We start from the raw sequence: 23758 nt of genomic DNA, 5'->3' as shown, positions 1-23758 counted from the left end.
GGAGTAGCCGAATACATATTATATTATGGGCTCCCCGTTTGTTCCATCAGGGGTATCTTCTTCCTCTGTCTCTTCATCCTCATCCAAATCCATCAATGGAAATGTCAGAATCGCTGCAATTCCACCCAATCCTTCTAACCTCTTCCCACTTTCATGGTCACTACTCAATATCTTCGCTTCACCTCCACCCTCTCTGACCGTATCCACCAGGGACACCCATCGTTTCCTTGTCCCGATTTCTTGACTTCGGAATAGTGAGTTGTTGATGAGCAGTACTCCACTTGGTCCAACGGCGCCTTTCTCAACAGCTTTCTCCACCTCCGTCGGTCCATACCAAGCTCTCCCATCGTCTTTTCGCAGCAATGTCATGAATTCGTCCATGCAGCTGGTCTCCTTTGCGTACTTGGTATCCTTTAATTTCGACAGCACCGCCTGGCTCTTGAGGACCTCATTCAAGCTGTGCAAATGCCCCGAACTCGAATGAACCACCACGAAATTGCTCTTGTTCGACAAAACCGCCTTATTCCCTGTCCTCGTCGCCTCATCGATAATGTATTTTTGGAATCCCGCCGCCGTGAAGCCCGGACTAGCAAGTAACAACGGTCTCGGCTGAGTAATATCCACATGCCTTAACAGCGTCTCCAGTGTAACCTGAAAGAACCTATCCATCCCCTTATCATGATCCCCTGATCTCCCAGCTCTCTTCTTCGGAACCCCAGTCTCGACTCGCTGCTTCAAGATCGTTTGATGCTCCGTAATGAGACATATATTCGCCAGGCCTTCCTGCATCACAACTGCAGGCACCGTCCCCTCTTTATCCTGCTTAACAGCCTCTCTCACAACATCCAGCGCCACCGAGTCCCAGCCGTCGCTCTTCTCGAGGGTAAACTGCCGTTGTAGCTCGAGATCGAGGGTATGAAACGCGCCATTCTTCACAAACTGATGATCCCCCGACACACGTCCGCTGACGTGTAGTTGTCCGGCTTGTGCGTCGAATTCAACGCCTGTTACGCGGATCAAGAGGACCGTTCGCACTCGTTGAGAGGAGGTGCTGCCCGTTGCGCTTTCTTTTACGATGCGGCGGATGGCGGAGGCGTATAAGAGGTCGTTTGGGGCGATGAGGTTATAGGCGTGCCACATGTCTTCTGACTCTTCGGGGAGGAGGGTGACGGTGCCAGAGCCGTCGCGCTCGATGTTTTGCTTTAGGAGACGCATTTTGTGGTGCGACGTGGACGTGTGCTTCTTATCCACTCTTATCTGGTAAAATGTGCTGCTCGATGTGGAAGAAATATATCGGTGGATATCTGTAAGATTTGTAGGTTATTTGGTTGCGTGAATCATTATCGAATGTTGGAATCATGGTGGGGTGGTTAATGCCTAAAATGGAAAACCTTGCAGACGGCGCCAAATCAGTAGGCAAGAAATAAAGGATTGTTCTCTTACTGAACAGGAGATTCAAGAGATATAATGCCTATTCAGTTGAAATACATGTCTTTTATGAAGACTTTATAGCAACCATAGATTTCCTTAATTTCATGTTCGAGATAGATGACGTCAAACGCGGGGTAACCCTCCTTTATTTCAAAGCTTATATATTAGATATCTGGAATGCATGTTGATACAAAGTACGAGTATTACTTTCTATACACAAGCCTTTGTGGAATTCAACAACTGAATACACCACCAGGCTAAAGGATTGCGCGGCATGAGATCGGCGTTAGCATGGAGAGTAAGGCTGATTCAAAAGCACCTCCCAAGCAAACAATCGGCGCTTACAACTAATTTGTAAGATACCATCTCGTTTATTTGTCACTTGTTGCACCTCATTTTACTCTGGCGAGATGTGTACAAAGTACCTACCTACCTACCTAGCCTAGGTACAGTAGGTGGATTGCGAATCGATACCCCACCTTCCTCTTCCCACTTTATAAAACCATCGGCTTCCCTCGCGGGTTTCTATATATTCTATATTTATTAACTCATTCAGAGCACACAGAGCCAACACCCAATTATTTAGGAGAACAATGGCGCCATTGACCATCAACTCGGTGATTCGCATGGACTCAGGCTTTGATATTCCAGCCCTAGGCTATGGTGTAAGTTATCTGAACCTTCCTAGACAGAACACATCACTTCCAGTTATTACCATCGTGCTTTGAGCCTTGGACCTTATATATTAGTGCCGCTTTTTCTGTCATGCCGACTGCTAATATTATATAGGTCTATCAAACGTATGAGAAACCCGGCTCCTGTAGCCCCTTTACTGACTTCTGAAGCCCGGAAAAAGAATGCGAGGACGTCGTCTTGCAATCGTTCAAGGCAGGCTACCGCCATGTACGACCATAATCAGACACTGAGTCCTTTTGATTGACACTGTCCAGGTCGACTCCGCAATTTCCTACAAGAATGAAGCCGCATGCGGAAGTGCTATTCTAAAGTCGGGAATCCCTCGCAAGGATATATTCTTCACCTCCAAGATCCCAACAAGGACTTTGAGTTACGATAATACCAAGTCTCATGTTGCCAACACTTTGAAGGTGACTGGCTTGGACTACATTGACCTGATGCTCATTCATGCTCCTTATGTAAGTTAACTGCCCGGATGTATTATCCTATTGCGGGTGTCTCAGGAGTGATTTTTTACTCCTCGTGGGAGATTGTCAACTCTACTATTCGAGGCAATACTGACTCCGAGATGGTGATTGTAGGGTGGTTCAGAAGGCCGAAAGGGCTCTTGGAAGGCACTCGTCGAGGCCACTGAGGAGGGAAAGATTCGTAGCCTGGGAATCAGTAATTACGGTGTTCATCACCTCGATGAATTAGAGACTCATATCAAAGAGCTCGAGGAAGAGCGAGGCGAGGGCAAAGGTGGTGTCATCAGCGTTGGGCAATGGGAACTGTAAGTTGCCATTGAAATTACCCAGAATCTCTGCGACCTGACTCAAGGTTCTGAATGCTGACATCTTCTGTCATAGGCACCCTTGGCTTCAACGTCCTGACATCGTCGGATGGTGTCAGAAGCGCGGTGTGATCCTCGAGGCCTATTCACCCTTGGTAGGCTACTTGTGATCCTTGTTATTTCTTATTTCGGCAATAATTCAAGTATTCTCAAGCTTGTCCTTGGAGCTGGGTCCAAGAAAACCCCACGGGGCTCGAGACATTTTTTGCACGCTCCTCAAATCACCCCAAGTATGTAAACTAACCCACCATTCTTCGTAGGTGCGTGGTGAGAGACTTGAGGACAAGCTGATTCAACCTTTGGCTAAGAAGTATGGCAAGACAGCCGCTCAGGTTTTGGTGAGATGGAGCTTGCAGAGAGGCTTTGTGCCGCTTCCAAAGAGTGTCACGCCCAGTAGGATATTAGAGAATGCGGACGTGTTCGATTTTGAGTTGACGGCGGAGGACATGAAGAGTCTAGAGACCGATGAGTACTCGCCGTGCTGCTGGGATCCTACAAAGGCAACTCTTCAAGACTAAGGGAGGTATGATGAAGGCGGTAGAAGTCCTTGAGCCTGGAGGGATTAGCCAAAGCTGCAGGAACGCACCTTCCAATTTAGAATATGAAGTTCATGGCAACATGGATGCTTTCGAAAATCTTTGAAGTGAAATCACCAAATTCGTTCATTATCAGACTTTTAGAGTGACTTTTGATTTCTGACTTTCAGAACCATGGACGGCGACGGCTGTGTAAATATTTACCCCGCGTCGCCAACACGTCAATTGGACCAATGAGAGGCCAACAAGCGACAACGACATTTCCTCCACCACCTACATCTCCAATACCATCTCCCACCCCCCACTCCCACACCCCCTACGCCAATCCTGCGACTTCAGTCTCGCCCAGGTGAAGCCATGGCGGGACGGCAGCGCACCTTTGAGCTGGTGCCGACGACTTTAGCCAATCCCACTGGGCCGAAACCACCCATGACAAGCAAGGCTGCCAAAAAGGCTTACCAGAAATCAAACCGAGGAGGAATACGAATGACTCGAGCAGAACAACGACGGGCCGATGCGGCGGAGCTAGCGCAACAGAAAAAAGAGTATGAAAAGGAAAAGAATTCTGCGAAAGCCAAGGCTGCTCGAGAGAAGAAGACTGCGCAGGCCCAGGCAGAAAAAGAGACCAGGAGGAAGATGGGACTTCCCGAACCCAGCAAATACGTGCGTTCCAGCCAGCAAAGAATATCGAGATTCGTAAGGAGCGGGAGTAAGAGGAACTGGGAGGAGCTTGATGATATCACCGAAGACTCGGATGGAACCATAGATGGTGTACTGGGTGGTGTATCTCCTGCGAAACGGATAGCTGTCGACCATGATTCCGATGATGAGTTTGGAGAGTTTCCTGCTCTATCAGAAACCGGTATTCTCGAAAGGCTTGACAGCTCTTCAGTCTCAATAAAAGAGGAAAATGTTCCCCCGAAACCACCATCTGTAAACAGACCTAGGCCATTGGCTCCCAACTTTCGAAAACCCTCCTTGTTAAGATCAGTCACATCAGAGAATAATACTAGAGCTACAATGGCTACGAAGAAGGGTGAGGATATCTCAAAACTTGCGCCCTTGAAAAAGGAGCTATCGGACATCGATTTTGGAGAATTCCCCTCATTATCACAATGTGATAGCCTGGAACGAGACCTTGACTCTGCGACTCCATCTATCAAAGCAGATCCAGCTATTTTGAAAGCCCATACCCCGAATCTTGAAACTCGGCGCCAACTGCCGACCGGAAACACGTCGCAAGCCATGCCTGTATTGGCGTCAAGTGAGGAATTTCCTGGTGTCACTTCTCAGGAGCTTGCAGATATGGCACCTACCTCCCAGCTAATATCAGAAGTAGCGGATGCAAGATTCAACTCTGTCCAAAAGCATTCAACACCCGTGCTTTCACTTTTAAAGCCTACACCAGGCAGGCTAGTTAGGAATCAAAGATCAACCAACCAGCCAAATTATAAAAAGACATTGGAAAAACAGGGGGAACAAACGCCATTCGGAGTAGCGTCTTTACATAGGCCACCGTTGAAAGAACGTCCGGTCAATATGCCACCACTTTCAATCCCCTTGAAGGTTAAAAAGGCCATATCATTTGCACCTTCCCCCGACAAAAAACGACCGACAATTCAACCCGCGGCCAGGAAATATCCTACAACACCTGCCAATATCCCGCCATCAGCGACGCAAGCTTTTTTGGAGGATAACATCGATAGCTTCTGCCCAAGTCCGAGTCAACAATTACGCGAAATCCTCGAAGATGCTGACGATATACCCTCGAACACGCAAGTTTCCAGGGAAATAAGTCCCAGAAAACCAGCTCCTGATGATGCGTTTGCCGGCATGTTCTCCACGCAAGATATTAGCCTTTCGGCAGAGGATTTGGAGGAACTTACAACGCCTAGTCGAGCTCTTCCAAAATGGGAAGAGACGACATTAGCTCCGTCTCCCAAACCCTTGCGAGAGAAACCACGATTTTTTCGGGAAAAGGAGGACGATTTGCTACATGCTGCGCTTCACGAAAGCAAGACCCTCGCAGCAGCTGCCCATATGGTACAGAAGGAGAAACCTTTAAGGGCGGCAAAGAGGACTTTGTCGCGTGTCAAGTCAAATGCGTCGGATTATGGTGATGACTTTGCTGGATGCTCCCAGGAATTACTCGCATTTCCTTGAGATGCTCGGCAAGCCTATCCTACATCTAATCTTGAGGATGCAAATATGCCGTGGGGGCAGCATCCTACTACGACTTACGACTGCACGACGCACCTAAGCTGATCTCGTGGTCGCACGTTCGTTCATTGATCCAATTTATTCGAAAATATCAAATTGGGGTTAACGTTCAGTCATCCGAGGCGTCGAATAGCTTGAATTCATTGGAGTAGAGGCACTCAAATACTGGGTCGGATTGAAAAACAAGTCCGTGTATATATCTGTTGGGTGAGGGACTTGAGACACCTTTTTATGGTTGGCGTATGGGTTTACAGGCATGGATAGGATGGAAATATAAGATACCCAGATTTTTTTAGGATGGAAGGAATGATGACATAGCCTTTATGTAGATGTAGATTGACGAGCCTTAATTGACTTATCTGACACTCTACTCCTTCCCATTTCACTACTTGCCTTAGGCTGAGTGTTTCTGGTCGTCCTTTCCTTGTGCTCAACAGAAGAAAACCAACAAACACCAACTGCCCCTTGAAAAGCGCATCTACCTCCGTAATTCGACTCGATATTCCTTGCCATCTCGGAGTGTGCTTCAAGCTATGAATACTGGGAAATACTCGCCGTTTGGTTCTTCCTGAGACAGCTCCCCTACGAGTATTAGAACGTTTGCTATACATGATTACACCAATGGGAGCATGGAAATCGCAGATTGTACCTGCCATCGGAGTTTAGCATCACGAGGAAATACAACACAACATGCAACAATCACTACTATAGCAGAACGAAGCAAGCGCGATGCAACCAATAATAACCAAACTATATTCGCTTTTCAAGATAAGATGTCGCTTTTGTAGAAAAACAACGTCTATGAAAAGGGTATCAATATATTCAAAAGGAAACCAAAAAAAAAAAAAAAAAAAACATCGCCCGCTTTTGTTGTCGTAATTCATCAGTTCAGATGGTTATCATACATCGTCAAACATAATAATATGTAGTATCCGGATGACAAAACCATACTGGTCTGGTCGTCTGCCTCTTCAAGAACTTTTACGCGACAATAAGCTGTGATGAAAATGTTAGTCCGGATCCTAGAGAGCTTCGGTGCAAGAGCTTACCTCAATGAGCTTGTCTGTGAGAGCAGTGCATTGTCTTTCGTGCTCGTTCTGACTATGAAATGTAGAGGAGCGCCATAGGCCGCCGAAACCGATGCCATCAAGGACGTCTTCCAGCATTTCTGCAGTATCCATTGCGTCCGAAAACCTGGGGCTGGATGTCATTGTGCGCATTAATTGATGCGCAGATTCAAGAGTGACCGGATTCTGGCATGACATGAGTACTTCGTCTAAAATGCGAATGACCGGCGCACATCTACAATCTCAGCATTGGTTCTTTTTGGGGGCACATCGAGGATATGACTTACAGATGAAGCACTATATTAGGTCGCTTAACAGCGACCCTATTGATCCACAACAAGCCACGATTCTGGATCGAATCTTCGAGGTATCGGAAGTCTACGATTGAAATTACCAGGTTGAGTAGAAGTTCCTTATCCTTGATCGATACGGACTCGATCATACGGTAAACTTCTTCAGGCGTCACTTTCTCCCCTAGATGTGCCCAGCCAGAAACCCAGACATTATTCTTGACCTCATGAGGAGTCATGGCTCTACCGACAAGAATCGCTAAATAAGGCACGCAGGTGAGGTCCCGAGGAAATCTTATTCCAGATAGGGAATTGGCATTTGTGATTTCAAGGAAAGTGGTGAAGACGCGAATAGCCGTAGCTCTTGTGGTCGTATCGGTGAGACCTTTGACTAAACATGCCAGAACGGCGAAGTGGAAGTTTTCAAAGTTGAAGTGAATTCCGTAGATCTCGTCAAGTTGTAAAGCCGCATCTTCGAGAGGCAAGCGGCCCTGCAATAGTGTTGTAACCATTTGGCCATCTTTGAAATCACCGGACTTTGCAAGATTGCTCACAACTGCCTCCAGAAATAAAGCAGTACTGTTGAAAAGCGGAAGCGGAACGAGTCTAACAAGCGATAGCGCAAGCCAGAAGAGTTGCATGCCGTATCGAGAAGCTGGGGGTAATTTGTCCATCAATTTGGTTAAGGACGTGACAATTGCAATGAGCATCTCACTGTCGCCCTCGTCCATGAAACGAGTCATGCTGTTCCTGAGAGCAACAAGAACTTGGTAGAGAAGATCATCATCCACATCTTCTCGGGCTAAGCACCCCATGACTGTGAAGGCACGAGGTTGGATTGCGGGATTACTTTGGAAAGCAGTGCTAGCGACCAAACTCATCCACCTGGAGCGCCATGCATTGGACATGTCGACAGTAGTTGCGGCAATAGTACTGACTTCTGATAGTAGAATGGCCAGAGATTCTGTAGCATTTAATGCTGGAATGCCGGAGTCTTGAGAAGACGAGATTGAGGCGCCTTCTCGAATAGATAGGTTGAATAACGAATCATTTCGCGGTTCCGAGAGTGACAAGAGTAGAACTTTCAGCCTCGCATGTTTATTTTCTTCGAGAGGAAACGTCGTGCAGATAGCATGAATAGTATTAACAAGCAGTCGATGGACCATGAGCCTGACATTTGTTGAGCCAGTGTTGGCGAGCATAGTAACGAGATGAAAGAGTTCTGGCAAGTATAGCTGAGACTGAATTCCGCTATCAAATGAAGCCGAGAGGCACAGTCGAAGCAGCACACAAATCTCGTTCCATACAGTGTTATCCGGCAGGTGCCTGCTCGGACGTAGAGAAGTCCTATTGAGCGCCTTCCGGAGACGTGAAAGCAGCTTGCCTCGAATGGTAATCGTCCCCAAGGAAGCGACGACGGAGCCTAAAATTTCGGTTCGCTCGTCATCAAGGCCGAATGCGAGAGCGGCTTTGGAAACCTCTTCCAGGAATATGTCGGTATAGATCTCGTCGCGACAGATGGCCGGCCAAACACTTTGCTCGAGGGTTGTGCTGAGAACAATATCGGATATGGCGACGTCGATAAGCTTTCTGAAAATTGCGGCAACTTTCTCCCTGGCTTTGTCACTATCATCATCTGTTGGAATCAAACTCGTGCGAAGGCCTGGCAACCACGGAGCCATGTATGCAAGACTTAATGGGCGTTGTGAATACGGAAAGCTTTCCCATCCTACAAAAAACTCGTTGAGGAAATCCGCTGTGAGCTGTGGCTCAGACTGTGCAAGTTGCTGACTTATGTCGACGATGAAACGGGAGGGGTGCAAAGGAACACAAAGTTCTAGCCAAGTTAGCTTTCAGTACCAAAATTACAGAAAATAGTTTACACACCCTTTGCACCTAGAAACTTTGAATCGGTCGCAAATTTGAATGCCCGGCAAAGTGCACAAAGTAGGTTGTAAGAAGCTAGCCGAAGGACTTGATCGGAGCTCGCCATGTTGGTCAAGGCGATATTCAGAAGAGTTCCAGGCACATCTTGTGGTCGAAGAAGCCTTTCGAAAGACTTGAGCGTCCTCAATTCTTTGCCATATTTGGCTTTTGCCCCACGAATTGCTTGAAGAATATCTATTTTCCTTGGACTCGTGAAGTACATCACGATCTTGCCATTTTCCGTACGTAGACCAAAAGCCGTATCATCTTCGGTCTGTATCGAGGTCGGAGCTTCGTCTACTTCAGAAAGACGAAAGATGTCATTGACGGTGGCGCTCATCCTCAAGCCAGGAACAACCTCCTGTTTCTTAGTAGACGTTACCTGGATGAATTGGCTCCCTACTTTAATCACTACTTCAACCTTACCCTTTGTTTTGGACAGCCTGGTAATGGGCTGAAAGACAAATCTGGTGTCTGTCACAACGCTGATTGTTTCTTTTGGCAGGTGCAATTGACTGAGATGGAAGTGGGCTTGTAAGTCTTGAAGGCTCCCAATCATATAATAATCTACTTTCGTCGGGTGGAAAGCACTAATCTCGCTCTTTGCTGCTAGTCGTAAGATGCGACGAAAACATTTACTGATAATTAAATTAGCATCCGAATTCCCATCCAGCCTAAGTAAATTTACCGGAATGCACTGTTCATATTGTACACGAACACTTTCTGTAGCTGCCTCGATAGCTCGGAAGGCGTCAAGAGGTCTAGCTTTCGAAATAATGCATCTTGAGGTTCGTTCTGACCGTTGTAACATGTTGCATCTATAAGTATACCAAAAGGCCGGTGCCACATGCGGCTCGCAATCTATGATAATCAAGAAATGCTCAGGTTTAGTCAAGGCTTAAGGAGTAACGTACTTTCAGATAGCCGAATAAAAGGAGCTCGTAGTCCACAGCTTCGGTATCAATATTTCGAAGTATAATACATATCATCGGGAGACCATCCTATATCGGAATTAGGAAAACACAAGCAAGAACAAATGCCCATTTGAACTTACCTTACTTTCCCCGCCATCGTATATAGACCTGGTGGAAGCCAGCGATTCTGTATTCCTGCCGGCGTTTCGGAGCATGAAGTGTTGGAAGCGAGAGTATGACGGCGGACTATTTTGTGAGGTTGCAGGCCTGTTCCATGAGACATCCATGGGAGGAGGGCCCAAGTTTGAAATAAGTTTCCGAAGCGAATCCAGTATAGGAATCTGGCCTGTGCCAACGTCCAAAGTTGTAATAAATGCCCCCTTCCTCTCGTGAAAGACTATCTTCTGGCGCACATGATCCCAATGATCGTACAAGAATCTATGAAGCGCAACACAAGAACCAAAATCAAAAGACTCCGAGTCAATGGCAGGATCTACAACGTCTGGAGGTACCTGATTTGGTTAGATATTATATCTGATTGAAAGGACTGGTGGTAACGAACAGATATCTCTCGTAGAAATGTGGTGACACGGTATATGTTCTGCGTTAAGAAATCATTTAGAGGGAACATATACGGCTCTTTTGCTCCGAACAAAACGTTGTTGGCCAAATTCTGTACAACTTTAGCTATGAGCAAGAGCCCACGCCGCATCTCTTTGGAAGGCGGCGAGCTTATCAAGCCCTCTACATCGGGAGCAACGATGGCTGGACAGAAGAATCGTAGGAATATGAAGGCTCCCACTGCGGTGAACTTTGCTTCTGGAAACCTCTTCATGACCGCACTGGATATCTGGGACATGTGTTAGTACGTTGTGAGTTATTGTTGTCCATTCATAACTTACAATGCTACATATTCTCCTGAACGATACTGGAATATGCACTGCGGAATTGCAGATGTCGTCAATAAAGACCTTAGTAACAACACGAAGCTGAAGCGCGTTCTTTTGCAGCTCCTCAACAGAAGCTGTTCGAGCAGGATCGAGTTCCAGGTCGAGATCCTTAGATGTATGAACAAGCCGTTCAAGTACCTTCTGTAGTGTTGCTTTAAGGTAGGCTGCGCCTTTCCACTTGGCATAGACAGACAGCATTTTCGTCGCCACACAGTTTCTCCGGAGAAGTTCGGCTTCACTTTCTAGAAACTTGTTAGTCAAATGATGTATGGTATTAATCGGCGAGCTGTACCGGTTTCATCAACCTCATGCTCAATGAGTGCCTCGAGTAAAACAAAACCGAGGCCCCTCGAGTCGAATATATTGAGCAAAGAGATTGTCATTTCATCGACTTCGGTACTGGGGCATGCATCGCAAAGAGCAATCGTCAAATCCATATCATTAATGAGCAACTGAAATTATTAGTGGATGCTGAGAACTTGCTTCAGTGGTACTCACCTCAAGAAGCTCGTCATACTTCTCATTCACGGCTACATCGGACAAGTTGTTGAACTCGGCACCTTGTATTAGGATATTGCAGAGGACCTTGACAAAAGCTGTCCTAATGTCAAGATCTTCATGGTAGCCAATGCCCAGGGAATGTTTCAGGCCAACATCGATGTTCGCACTCAAAAGGTTAGAAAGAGCAGTGATGGCAAGTTCGGGAGTGGTCATGGATTCGTCGTTGGCAGTGGTTATCGATCGTACTCCATTCCGTCCAAGATCTGTGGACTCATAGTTCAACAAGGAGAGAAAACGATTAAAGTACGTGTGGAACATTTGTGACTTTAGGTCGCTTGTATCCGCATCAGTTTGACCCTCAGCCGGTTGTAAAGGGAGTCGATAAGTCAAATCTGCTAAAGCTTTAAGACACGCTCGGTCGAGATCTTTTTGAAGGCGGAGAATTTCATCCGCTCTAGCCCCAGCGGCATGAATAGCATCATTTGGCGTACCAGGGCGAGCTATCCAGCTAAAAACTATTTCCAGTAATTGATTCCGGATACGCACATCGTGCCTTAAATTTAGAAGCTCCTTCTTCTGTGTGACTGTCTCGCACAGTTGACATATTTTGATCTTGACCCGTATGATGCTCGCATTTTCCATCAGCTCATCCAAGAATTTGCGAAATTGAGCGTGAGTGCGCCAACATCAATAGACAAAGATGCCCCAGCATCAGCAGGCCCGCCTAGTTTGTCCACAGTGCTTTTAAGCAAAGCAGAGGCCTGCTCAGCAAATATGACGCGTGACTCGATAGAGAGCGACGTGTTGGTTCGTGGGCTGTCAAACAATACTTCAAGCTCCGTTTCCAGAGTCTCAAACAAGGGCAAGTACAGTGCCGACGCCAATTCGGTGGAAAGTGTTTCCCTTGTTGCTTCTCGTATCCTTACATTGTTGCTGGCGAGTAGTTGAACACTTTGTTTCAAATATATCGTCAAGAGTGTATCATCGGAGTTTTCCGGCGAAACTTTGTCAATCCATCGTAAACCAGCTAGCTGGGAGTCCTCTGGTGCCGGAGTCCGGTCTGAGACGCATGTTCCTCCAACAGATGCAAGGAATCCGGAATAGTTACGCCACTCTACAAGAGTCTTCTCTTCAGTGGGCTCCGCGGAGCTGGAAAATATTTGTTTTGATAATTTCAACCAGGCATCAAAGACGATCTCCCATGCGGCGATAATGGTAGGTGAGGGATACTGCAGTTGTCTTAAGAAACCCCGGGCTCGTTTTTGAAAAGCAACTAAGCCAGTAAAACGAAAATTCCGCGACGATATCTCTAAGCATACCTCAAAATTTCGCAAAGTAGGTGTCAGTGTTTTGGCCGAGGCTGATTCTTTTACAAGCTGCGCCTCTTCACAAAATAGACTAATGCATCTAGTGACTAGCTGGCAAGTTGAAAGATCCGTCGAACACATAGATACCAACAATAAAGTTCCTATTTTTGAACAAGCCGTTACCCTGAAAGGGTAGTCTTCGTCTAAGTCAGTCAATTCCTGAAAGCGATGTTAGCTCTTAATTCCTACTTTATGACTTTGTGATTCATGATTGGAGCCGAGGTAAAACAAGCAAAGTAGGAGTTGACGACAGACCTTGAAGTCTTTTAGAAGTACTAGCCGCGACTCTAGATAATCATGAATAAATTTGAGTGAAGAGTGTTTATCATCGCAATCGTTAAGGAGCTTTTCGCAAAGGGCTATGAGAAGAGTAGATCTAGGAAACTTGTTAGCTGAAGACTCCTATATACGGCAAGATTTTCAAGAAAATAATGTCATCTTCAGCCACCCAATATTGGCATGGCAGAACAAGAAGATTCGGGCTCCACACATGAGACAAGAGACTGCAAGGGGGTTAAAAGACTATGGGAAACAACCAACCCTTATTGTAATGCAATAAAGGTTTGAGTTTAAAATATTGCCACACAACGCATTACTTCGAATCAACATTTGGGACTTACGTTGACTTCCAGAAGGTATGCCTATAAGCTTGAATATCAAAATTCTCACTTTGATATTCAATGGGACGAGCGCCACTTATGAGAAGCTTGCGAGCAACCGTGCATGCCATTTTTCTGATACGATCGTCGTCTGAGACTAGGTAAAAGACGAAACTGTCTAATATATCTTCGACGAAACGATACCAGGCAGGAGAACCAGGGTGAGTACCGGCGCGGAGAGTACGAGGCGATGCTTCCAAAAATGTTAAAATGCTAAAGATAATATCTGAAGTCGCGTTTCCATGTGGTTTTAGGAGGGTGTATTGCTCAACGGGATAAGAGTCTCGGGGTCTTGCAGATGGACGCTTGAACACATTAGCATAATAGCTTGACCGTTACTAGACAACATACTATTAGATTTACTCGAATGAAGTCTGCGACCTGCTCAAACAAGGGTTGGTATTCCCGGGCATTTGGTTGCCTTGCGAAATGAGTACAGGCAGCCATCGCGGAGAGTTTGAAATTGTGAGGTGCGTTGGAAGCAAGACAAAGAGGTGCAAGACTTTCGACACAATGCTCGAAATTGATATGCGTTAGACTGACGAAGGTAGCAGTCATGAGAGTGTTGTCAATGTATGGTGAGTCTATATCGGCAGTAGTTCTCCTGAATACGGCCTCTCGAACTTCTTCCTGGATATCAAAAGCGTAGCTTAGAATGGCTGCATCGCTATCTGGATCGAAATGTCGCGCAGCTCTCAAGACGATAGTCATACAAAAGATAGGTGTCTCGTTCCTGTTTCTTAGGGCTTTCCTGAGCATTTCGAGGAAGGACACTTTCTTCGATATACTACTACTCTTCACATCTCGCATGTTGCTTGCAACTTCAAACACATCAGGGAGTAATAAAATGAGCGATGTTTGAAAAGGATAAAGGAGGGCCTTTCTTTTCCCCCCATCGAACATCGTGTTTGTCATGTCGAAAAGTGTTTCCGCTCCTGTACTGGGTCAGCATATAAACTCATTATCTTCCGAGGATGACAGTAGTAACGCGGGACAAGTAGTCCACAGGAGTGTTGTTAAGGTTTGAAGGAAAATATTGCTGGGGGCAAATCATGAACAACTGTGAGCCCATCAACGGCGTACTTTTCCCACGTGTATATTAAATCATCGTAGAATCCAATGAGAAGTTATGCATACCCCCATCTAGTCTTTTATGCATAGAATGAAGATCTATGAATTCATCAGGGTTTCTCTCCAGCCACCTGGTGATCAGCAATGGTACCACGATCGCCACTGTTGCTTGGAAACATTTGCGCAAGTGCAAGAAAGTGCCGCATAACTCTTGAATAACAATACCTAACTTGTGACTGTCAACCCAGAACGTGGAGATGAATTTAAATGTGATTAGTGCACTCCTGTCATCCTCAGGCGCAAAGGCGGTTTGCACCGCACTCCCAGCAGTTGGGCGAGCCGCATGCAGTAGGCTATGTTTGAGATACTCGAGGACTCGGGGCCAATTAGAGAACGATACGTATTCTATAATCCTTCTGATATGCGCATCAATAGCATCAGTCTTGTCAAGAAGTAGCTCGGAAGCTTCAGTGTCACCAAGATGCCCGTTTGTAGAAGTAGCATTGTCCTGTCCGGGATATATTTCTGTTTCCAAGCGGAAGTCTTCGTCCAAGATGTTACTTGTTGGAAGCACATAATCTTCGGGGATAGGCTTTGAGAACACCTTCACAACATCTAACAATCTTTTGACTGTACCATCCGGTAAAGGCCCCGGTGGGTTGTTCCGAGCCAATAGGGCATTTCGGGTTGCCCTTCTTCTTTGGCCGTGCCATCTTGACGAGCTAGAATGCTTGAAGCCCTCCTCTGAATCCGATGGCTCCGAGTCAGAGCTCTGGCTATCATCTCCATTAGATGCGCCTGGACTTGGATTCACACCATCCCAGTGCGTTGCGCACGACTCTGCTAGAAGATCAAGAATATATAACTCGGAATGGAGGACGTGGATCGGGTGGGTGTGTATTCCTTTGTACGACTTGGAGAGGTTCTCTAGTAGGTGCACGAGGGTATTTACTACATCTCCAATGCAAGAAACACTGACACCGACAAGAGTTGACCGGGTAAGGACAACAATCTCATCTTGTGCAAAATCGCCCGAAGTGGATCCGGTTCGGTGTGGCAGCTGTGGGAGGAAAGGTACAATCAGCAGAGAACAAACACGGGCTATAAGTGTTCAGCGCGGATTGAATGATAATATACCCTCGTTGTTAGCCGGTCTACAAGTGTAACCACTAGATTCAAGTCCCCATTCATGACTGGAAACTGGACCTGCCCGTTATGCCAACCCAAGCAACAGATCCAGGCATGTGCCTTTGGCTACAAACATGTATATTCCCTATCGACTGAGGATAGCGTAATTGCGTTGGTTCGGCTTGGACCTCGAACATAGCCCGGGGTAACTAGGGGTAGGACTGTTGTAGTACTTGGGGCGAAGAGCAGATGGAGTGGATGGTATGGTATAGAAACGGTGGAGGTGGTATCGTGGTTGCGACAACGTCTTGACTTTTAAGATGGGAGGTTGAAGTGCGCAGAGCCCCACGTATTGTACGACCTACCGTTACATGCATTGACGATCCCTGCAAGAAACTCATCCCATGCATACCTACCATGCTTTCCTTCACCACGTGAACAACAAGCAACTTAGTCAATTCACGCAAAATCTCTGGATTGGATAGTGCGAAATATACTTGCGTTTATTAATTAATTAATAATAGTATAGCACATAGCAATGCTATTAACTCCTATATTGTTTTACGGCCTTCCCTATACAAGGACCGCTAATTACAAAATCCTAGACTGTTTATAAATTCCTTATATTAGACAGAAAAGGCTCCACTGGTTTACAATGTGCCGTGAGACAGCTAGGAAAATTGATGATAACGAGTGCCGCTTTTTCAGTCTCCCGCGATGCTTCTTGAAGTCGCAACTTTTTGTGGCGAAGACGTAAGACGTTATAGGAGTAAAGCTTATCTCTGAGTTCCGTCACGGTTGACAAGGTCGACGAAACACACGACTGTTCATCGTCTTGCAATTTTTCAATATTTTTCATTTTTGTGGGGATTTTGAGACTATTCTACATGACGCGAAAACAAAGTGTACAGAGATTGAGCTATAAAAGCATATACGAAAGGCTAACTGTTTCGATTTTGGATAGGCTTGAGCTTACTGGAAAGCATGTAATTCAATGTCGTCCGCGCCATGAATCATTCCGGTGAGAATCTCCCCCTCGATACGAATCACCTCCTCGATATGATCCTCCTCTGCCTCGATAGACGGTAGTGCCGCCGCCCCTACCACCACCTCTCCACGAATCGCTCTCATTAGGTCTTGAATAACCGGGCGGTCCATGGTCAGCTCCTCGTCCACCACGGCCACCATATCCATAAGGCTGACCATACGATCCATAGTTTCCGGGAGGTGGTGGTGGAGGTCCCCCAAACCTAGCAGCTACCCCTGGAGGAGGAGGTTGCCATCCAGTGCCAGGTGGCGGTGGAGGCTGGTAATTGTTGTTGCCATTGTAGCTGTTTCGAGAGTCGTGTGACTGTTGATGATTGGGAGCAGCAAAATTGAAGGAATTGCGGCCCCGCCCATTTCCATTAAGGGGGGCACCACCGTGGTTACGACCTGATCTAGCCGCACGCCCTTTAGTCTGTTCAATGTCGCCTTGATTCAACGCAGCAGGGGGGAATTCCACTCCACGTAACAGCATTGACTTATGGAGGAACTTGGACTTTGGCATCTCATAATGAACACTAGAGAAATACGTCAGAACCAACGGGGAATTATTTTGGGAACAGGGATACATACCTGATAGATCGATCAGCGTCCAGACTTGGCATCGCGTCGGTGTTCAATTGAAATACCAATGAGCCGTGGGGAAGATAAGACTCGTTCTTTTCGACCTTTCCTGTTAGACCCTCAGTGACTTTTGGGTTCAATTTGAATTCTGAGGCTTCCTGCTTCTTGGAATAAAAGTTATCGGCGATATCGGCGTAGAGTGCTTCGTGAGCTTCCGCAAAAAGGAGTGCATCTTTGCCGACAGTATTTCGTGCTGCCATTTCCGCAGGCATCAACGGATACTTTTTTGCCATGGCGTTCAATAGTCGGTTCGAGTCAATGAATGGCAACAGAGCAACACCTTGCCAAGCGAACTTCTTACCGTTAAGATCAACCACAAAATCTTCAGGATAGAAGTCAATGATTTCACTCTCAGGTTCAGTCATTAGGTCATGGAACAGCTCTGGGATAGCCTGTCTCGAAGCCGCAGGCAGAACACTCATGAGTTGTTCGAATGGTCTGAATATGTTGCCTTTTTCAAAGTTGATTTTCATGTCTTTGATGTCGACAAAGTCTGCAGCGAATGGCGCATAATGATAAGGGTAATACCAGTCCCAGGAAGGGCAGCCCTGAAAGTAGTAAAGTAAGACCCATGCGAGTCCTTCCACATACGATCTAGCGACTTTATGTCGAAACTCGAAGTCGCTTGGCTCAACACCAAACTTTTGCTCGTAGTATCGGTCAGCATACCCCTCATCCCATAAGCGGACGGAATCAGGAGGAGGTTCATCACTAGGTGTCTGAGGCGTCTCAGGTTGTGGTGTATTTCGGCCCGGTGTACTGCTATCATCGTCCTCTAGCAAATCGGCCTTTCGCTTTCCCAAAGCTGATCCTGGCGACTCCTCTAAACCTCCATTAGACGAATCCGCAACATCGCCTTCGTTTGATGAACCACTAATTTGGCCTTTCAAAGCTGCCGCAGCGCTCTTGTTGGCTAGATTTGCCTTGTAAATTGCTCCTCGATTAACAACCATATCGTGAGTCATGGCCTTTGCATCTTTGGCTACCTCACCATGACCCGGAGCAAACAGTGGAAGACCAACAGGAGCTTGATCCTTAAAAGGCCGCCCGTTCTGTCCACTGTTAGATGGCGAGTCTTGGAAACTACCACGGCCGCCACGACCGCCTCGCCCCCCCCCGACCACCACGTTCCTGCTCAAGCTTACGTCGCTTTTGGCCAGCCGCTCTCCTATCTTCCGTCTCTTTTCTTCTGCGAAATATGGCATCTTCTTGTTTGCCCAATCCCGCAAGAATGAATTGAGCTCTTTCAAGATCGACATGACCGTCTTTGGTAAGATACCCACCCATATGTGGAATATTGTCACGCCAAATTGCAATCAGTGTGTCAATTCCATTTTCTCGAATCTCAAGACTAGGGAGATGAGGCAAGAAATCATTTCCAACAAAGAAACACATGAAAACCCAATCATCTAGAGCTCTTTCTAGGTCAAATCTGAAAGGTTGGTCTGGGACATACATTTCGGCTGCCAAATATTCTCGAAGAACAGAGACGTGGAGCCAGATGAAGGGTTTGAGCGGAGGAGCGCTATCCTTCTCATCATGCTCTCCATCCTTTACCTTGGCTTGACCAGTACACTCTCTGGCTTCGTGACCAGCCTGGCCACACATGCGGCAGGTGCGAGGTTTTGAGTCTTGCGCGAAGACATCTTCTCGAAGAACGCGGAAATGAGGCTCATGAGTTGCTAAACCCAACATGATCAAGTCGGCATCTAAGCCATAGATGACGTGTCTTGTGTTGGGATTGTGTTCTGGGGAGGATCTTTGAGATCGAATGAATTCCATAATCTTATGTTCACCTTCTCCTGGGACGGTTGAGTCGGAAATGATAACTTTCACCTTTGCCCATGCGGGGTCGCTGTTGAGTTTGTAGGCAATCCAATATCTCAAGCTAGCAGCTAAGGTATCCATAAAAGGGGTACCGGGTGTGATTTCGTTGCTGTCGAAAGCCTTCTTGATCTCTTCCTCTTCGATGCGGCCGCCTTGCGACTTTAACATCTTGGCGAGCTCAGCTTTGTCTTGTGCTTTTTCCTGGGCCTCTTGCGCAGAACGGAAGCGTCGAGAGCGCTGCTGATTCATCTTGGCGCGCGGAGCAACACCATCAATAGCAATCATCAACAACTTCCTCGGACGAACCATATTGACAACTCGATCCGTGTATTTGAAAATGGCTAACATCATTTCTTCTTCGTCTTTGGGGGCAGGTCCATCTTCCGGATGCGAACATGGATGAACAATGCCATTCATGTCAAGGTATAGGTTATCGAACTCTTCTCCATTGGGATTTGGTCCTCTGATGTCGACAGGAATCTGCTGCCCGTCGATTTCGCGCGGTTGTTCTTCAATAACTGGAGCGCGACGTCAGTAATGACCAGAAAAGAACGAGGAAAATTGCAAAACTTACCTCCGGAGACGATCTTCGGATACTTCTGGCTTAGCCAGCGGAAGAGAGCTGGAACACCCATATTGGCTGTCGATAAGATTGAGCGCTGCGAGAATCTGAGGTCGTGTACAGCGTAGCCTGGTAGGGCAGGGGCCAAGTTTTTGGGGAGAGTGGACTGCAGGAATGCGGACGCGTTGTCATCAAGCGTTAGGGTTCTCCTACACCTGCGATTGTGAGGTTAGATATTTTTGCTCCTTTGTGGTGACAAGGGAGGCGGTTCGTTGTTGAAGATTTAAAAGAAAGGGTTCTCGTTACTGTTCTTGTACCCTGCATTTCCATTGTCCGCAACATTATAGGTTTGCGCCTAGCTAGGTATCGACATTGCTTTTGGCCTAGTGTGTCGGGGTTCGGCCGTACCTTTCTCCGAAAGTCTGGGGCCAGAAAGTCAGTCAAGGTCAAGTCAATAGGACAATTTGGCTTTCAGGTTAGTTCAATTCATCAGTTGGAATAGCATCCCGAAACGCAAACATGAAGCATCCACATTCGCTCTGGACTCGAACCTCATGATATTCGATGGCAAATACCTGGGCTTTTAGGGTACACGTGAAGCAATGTTCAATATCGCAAGCGCTCCAGCGAGACAGAGCGTTGGGGAGACCATATCCACGCTGAGCTCGCGCTTGGCCAGCTCCACGCTCCTCGAAGATAGGCGTGCAGCTATACTCGGGCTTCGTAGTTTTGCGAAAGATTACCCTGCGAGTGTGGCCAGTGATTCCCTGCGGGAGTTGATTGCTAGCCTCAGCAAAGATGGAGAAGGTTGGTACTTTGTGATATTTTTTGGAAACACATCTTCAAGGGCTTCTCTAAAGAATCTTTCATGCTGATTGTCCTCTAAATAGATGTCGACACTGTCAAAGTGGTTCTAGAAACGCTGATAATGCTCTTCAACCCCAATGAGAATAGCCCCGAGGCCTCGGAAGAAATTACTTTATGGATAGCGGACGAGTTTACACAACGTCAAGAAAACATCACTCTCCTGCTAGACTTCCTAGACACGAACGATTTCTACGCTCGACTCTACTCTCTACAACTTCTCTCTGCCATTTTGGCATCTCGGGCTGAGCGAACAGAGGAATGTATTTTTACTGCACCTTTGGGAATTTCGCGACTCGTTTCGGTACTAGATGAGAGAAGGGAGGCTATTCGGAATGAAGCATTATCATTGTTGACATACTTGACACCAAACTCTTCCGAACTACAAAAAGTGGTTGCTTTCGAGAATGTTTTTGACCGAATATTCAACATTATCAAATTGGAAGGCTCTCTTTCACATGGGGACAGAATAGTAGAGGATTGTTTAATTCTTCTAGCCAACCTCCTTAGACTGAATGTGTCTAACCAGTCTTTTTTCCGTGAAACTGGCTGTGTTCCAAAGCTCTCCAAGCTACTAAATGATGCCCTTGGTGGGGAAGGAGCCGAGGAAGAGGTTGCTGAGTGGGCGAAAGTTCAGAGGAATCGGAACATATACGCGCTCTTAGCCGTCTTAAGATTATTTCTTATCACTGGTGGTATTGGTACTCAAGCAAACCAAGGCTCCTTCTGGCAGCATGGAGTCTTAGCTCTCGTCCTTCAATTGGCATTCAGTCGTCAAACTGAAATACAAATCAAAGCAGAGGTACGCGCTTTCTCTAAATGAAACTGGAGTTAATTATTGATACCATCACAGGCTTTAATCACATGTGCAGACTTGATACGGGGTAGCCCTAGTCTTCAAGAGGCTTTTGCACAGTTACAGGTAACTTCTGTATTAGATGAGCCTTCTACCGAAGGCAATGTGCAACAGAATGGGATTCCCAAAGTTTACGTGATTGATGGTTTACTTGATCTCACCTTGAGCGTTCCTACCCTAGCAGTCTTCGACGTCAGATTAGCGGCTTGCGAATGCATCAAAGCATACTTCTTCAATCATCCTGCGATAAGGAAGCATTTCCTACGACGAGCTATTGATGGTCATACGTCTGGGGCAGACGAAACCGCCAATGTTTTAACTACTCTTCTGCAACCGCTGGATAGTCATGTTTCTGGAGATCCATATCGATATTGGCTAGCAGCTGTTATACTATTCCATCTTCTCTACGAAGATGGGAATGCGAAAGCTCTAGCTATGAGCGTCGCTGAAGGCGATGCTTCAGAGGGCGAAGAAGTGGTAACATGCATCCAGTCAATAACAGCCAATTTAGTTATTGGGATTCAGAAAAACGTCGACGAGCGAATAATCGTTGCGTACCTCATGCTGCTATGCGGATGGCTATTTGAGGATCCTGATGGTGTTAACGACTTCTTGGGCGAAGGTAGCAATATTCAAAGTCTAGTCCAAGCTGTTTTACACACTACATCCGCGAATGGAATGCTCGTTCAAGGGCTGTGCGCTATGCTTCTGGGGATTGTGTACGAATTCTCTACTAAGGACTCTCCTGTTCCTAGGGCTACCATACATCCAATCCTGGCCTCTCGCATGGGACGAGATCAGTATATTGATCGATTTATGAAGTTGCGCCAACATCCGTTTTTACGTGATTATGAAGTTCTTCCACAAAAGCTTATTTCCGCACCCCAGGGTGGTCTTCCAGAAGTTTTCTTCGACAAGACATTCGTCGAATTCGTCAAGGACAATTTCAGCCGACTATTACGTGCAATTGACCGAGATCCTGGGATGGAAGTCCCAGTCATTGCGAATGGAGTACAAAAAGGTATTTCTCGGGAGATGGTGGACTCACTGCGATCACAATTAGAGGAGAAGACGAAAACACTTCAGAAAGCAGAAGACGAATTAATTTCTGTCGGCAGGCAGTTAGGTCAAGAACAAGCGGACCATCGCCGGGTGAAAGAGACATCCACGATCGAACTGGCGAGAATCCAGCACGTGAATGAGGCACTTCAAAAGCACCATGAAGAAGACATAGAGTATATTATTACATCTCGTTTTGATTCAGATCCAATGCTAATATTAGTCAGTAAATTACGAACAGAGCAGTCTCGAGCGACTCAAGACCTCCAGAGGCAACTTGAAATCATGCAGAAAGCCTCCGAGGCCGAAAAGACGCGAATCTCTCAAGACCACCAAAGACAGCTCGACCACGTCCAAAAAACAGCTGAGGCAAATGCCGAACGTATTCGAAAAAGGACAGAAGCCGAAATCTCAGATTTGCAGAAGCACGTCAGCAAGTTGGAGGCAGACCTTGAGAAGGTATGAAGTCACCCCCTTGTCTGAGATCAGCATTCATTAACATATCACAGGCAAATAAAAACCACCTCCAAGACCTCCAAACTGCACACAATGAATACTCGGCGAACAAAGCCGAACAAATTGGCCGCTTAGAACGTGCGGAGGAAAAGGCTAACGAGGCCGAGGAACGAGCCCAGACCTCGATTGAAAAAGCCGCCAAGGCCGAAGACGCCCTAGTCGAGAAGGAAAAGGAGAAGGCGGCTATTCAGGGCGAACTTGATGATCTTCTAATGGTATTTGGCGATCTGGAAGATAAGGTCAATAGCTATAAAGAGCGGCTCAAGGAGTTAGGAGAAAATGTATCTGACGGCGAAGACGATGACGACGACGACGAAGATGGAGATGGAGACGAGACAGATGATGTCGACTGAGGATGATACCTTTGATCCTTGTTACATATTGTGATATAGCATTTCAGCAAGCGACAAGACGAGTTCTAAAAGCGGTTACATACATACATGGGTCTTAAATATCTTGGTTCCTAAAATGGCACTACGTAACAATTCGCACAACCTCCACATTCCATTATTCCAGGAATTCATTTTGAACTTCATGCACAAAAACCGCAGTGTCAGGATATTTGAGGTTTCAACGCACCACACGGGTAACATAGAGATCTATGATGACGGATCAGCAAGTTGAGTTGAGTTCCACTACCCAGGTGTTTACTGGGGAGGCGAAACAGGAACCTCTCTTTGAATGGTGCTGAGATCTACGCAACCTATCGAATAGATGTGATAACGAACATGATGAAGGTCCTTGAGCTCCTAGTGGCAGGTTCTCGGAAGTGTTACAGTCTCCTTTCAAAAATATACTCGGTTATTCTATCTTGCAAA

The 23758-nt window shown here is 46.6% G+C and overlaps 5 protein-coding genes across 5 annotated transcripts; 2 read left to right on the top strand and 3 right to left on the bottom strand.

The window, feature by feature from the left end:
• Nucleotides 1–18: 18 nt before the first annotated feature.
• Nucleotides 19–1215, bottom strand: dom34 (the record flags this gene model as incomplete). The annotated part of the gene is made up of 1 exon (XM_031145170.1): nucleotides 19–1215. One exon carries the CDS (start codon nucleotides 1213–1215, stop codon nucleotides 19–21), a length of 1197 nt encoding a protein of 398 aa, XP_031009735.1.
• Nucleotides 1216–2024: 809 nt separating this feature from the next.
• LHYA1_G000175 (putative oxidoreductase) lies at nucleotides 2025–3477 on the top strand (the record flags this gene model as incomplete). The annotated part of the gene is made up of 7 exons (XM_031145169.1): nucleotides 2025–2096; nucleotides 2221–2231; nucleotides 2277–2334; nucleotides 2382–2496; nucleotides 2824–2899; nucleotides 2976–3054; nucleotides 3220–3477. 7 exons carry the CDS (start codon nucleotides 2025–2027, stop codon nucleotides 3475–3477), a joined length of 669 nt encoding a protein of 222 aa, XP_031009734.1.
• A 3260-nt stretch (nucleotides 3478–6737) lies between these two features.
• On the bottom strand, nucleotides 6738–15651 carry Nf1 (Neurofibromin; the record flags this gene model as incomplete). The annotated part of the gene is made up of 16 exons (XM_031145168.1): nucleotides 6738–7017; nucleotides 7070–8909; nucleotides 8960–9636; nucleotides 9687–9859; nucleotides 9913–9999; nucleotides 10053–10424; nucleotides 10475–10762; nucleotides 10815–11104; nucleotides 11155–11314; nucleotides 11361–11939; nucleotides 12050–12592; nucleotides 12986–13106; nucleotides 13351–13694; nucleotides 13741–14324; nucleotides 14527–15520; nucleotides 15598–15651. The coding sequence occupies 16 exons, from the start codon at nucleotides 15649–15651 to the stop codon at nucleotides 6738–6740; spliced, it is 7386 nt and encodes a 2461-aa protein (XP_031009733.1).
• Nucleotides 15652–16579: 928 nt separating this feature from the next.
• rat1 (5'-3' exoribonuclease) lies at nucleotides 16580–19718 on the bottom strand (the record flags this gene model as incomplete). The annotated part of the gene is made up of 4 exons (XM_031145167.1): nucleotides 16580–17150; nucleotides 17206–18331; nucleotides 18402–19601; nucleotides 19658–19718. The coding sequence occupies 4 exons, from the start codon at nucleotides 19716–19718 to the stop codon at nucleotides 16580–16582; spliced, it is 2958 nt and encodes a 985-aa protein (XP_031009738.1).
• Nucleotides 19719–20247: 529 nt separating this feature from the next.
• USO1 (Intracellular protein transport protein) lies at nucleotides 20248–23293 on the top strand (the record flags this gene model as incomplete). The annotated part of the gene is made up of 4 exons (XM_031145166.1): nucleotides 20248–20452; nucleotides 20536–21311; nucleotides 21363–22883; nucleotides 22934–23293. The coding sequence occupies 4 exons, from the start codon at nucleotides 20248–20250 to the stop codon at nucleotides 23291–23293; spliced, it is 2862 nt and encodes a 953-aa protein (XP_031009737.1).
• Nucleotides 23294–23758: the final 465 nt, after the last annotated feature.

The sequence above is a fragment of the Lachnellula hyalina genome, assembly GCF_007821495.1.
Source record: "Lachnellula hyalina strain CBS 185.66 chromosome Unknown contig00002, whole genome shotgun sequence".
Classification (NCBI taxonomy): Eukaryota; Fungi; Ascomycota; class Leotiomycetes; order Helotiales; family Lachnaceae; genus Lachnellula; species Lachnellula hyalina.
Note: the sequence above shows the minus strand (reverse complement) of the source record. Positions and strands in the feature narration are given on the sequence as shown.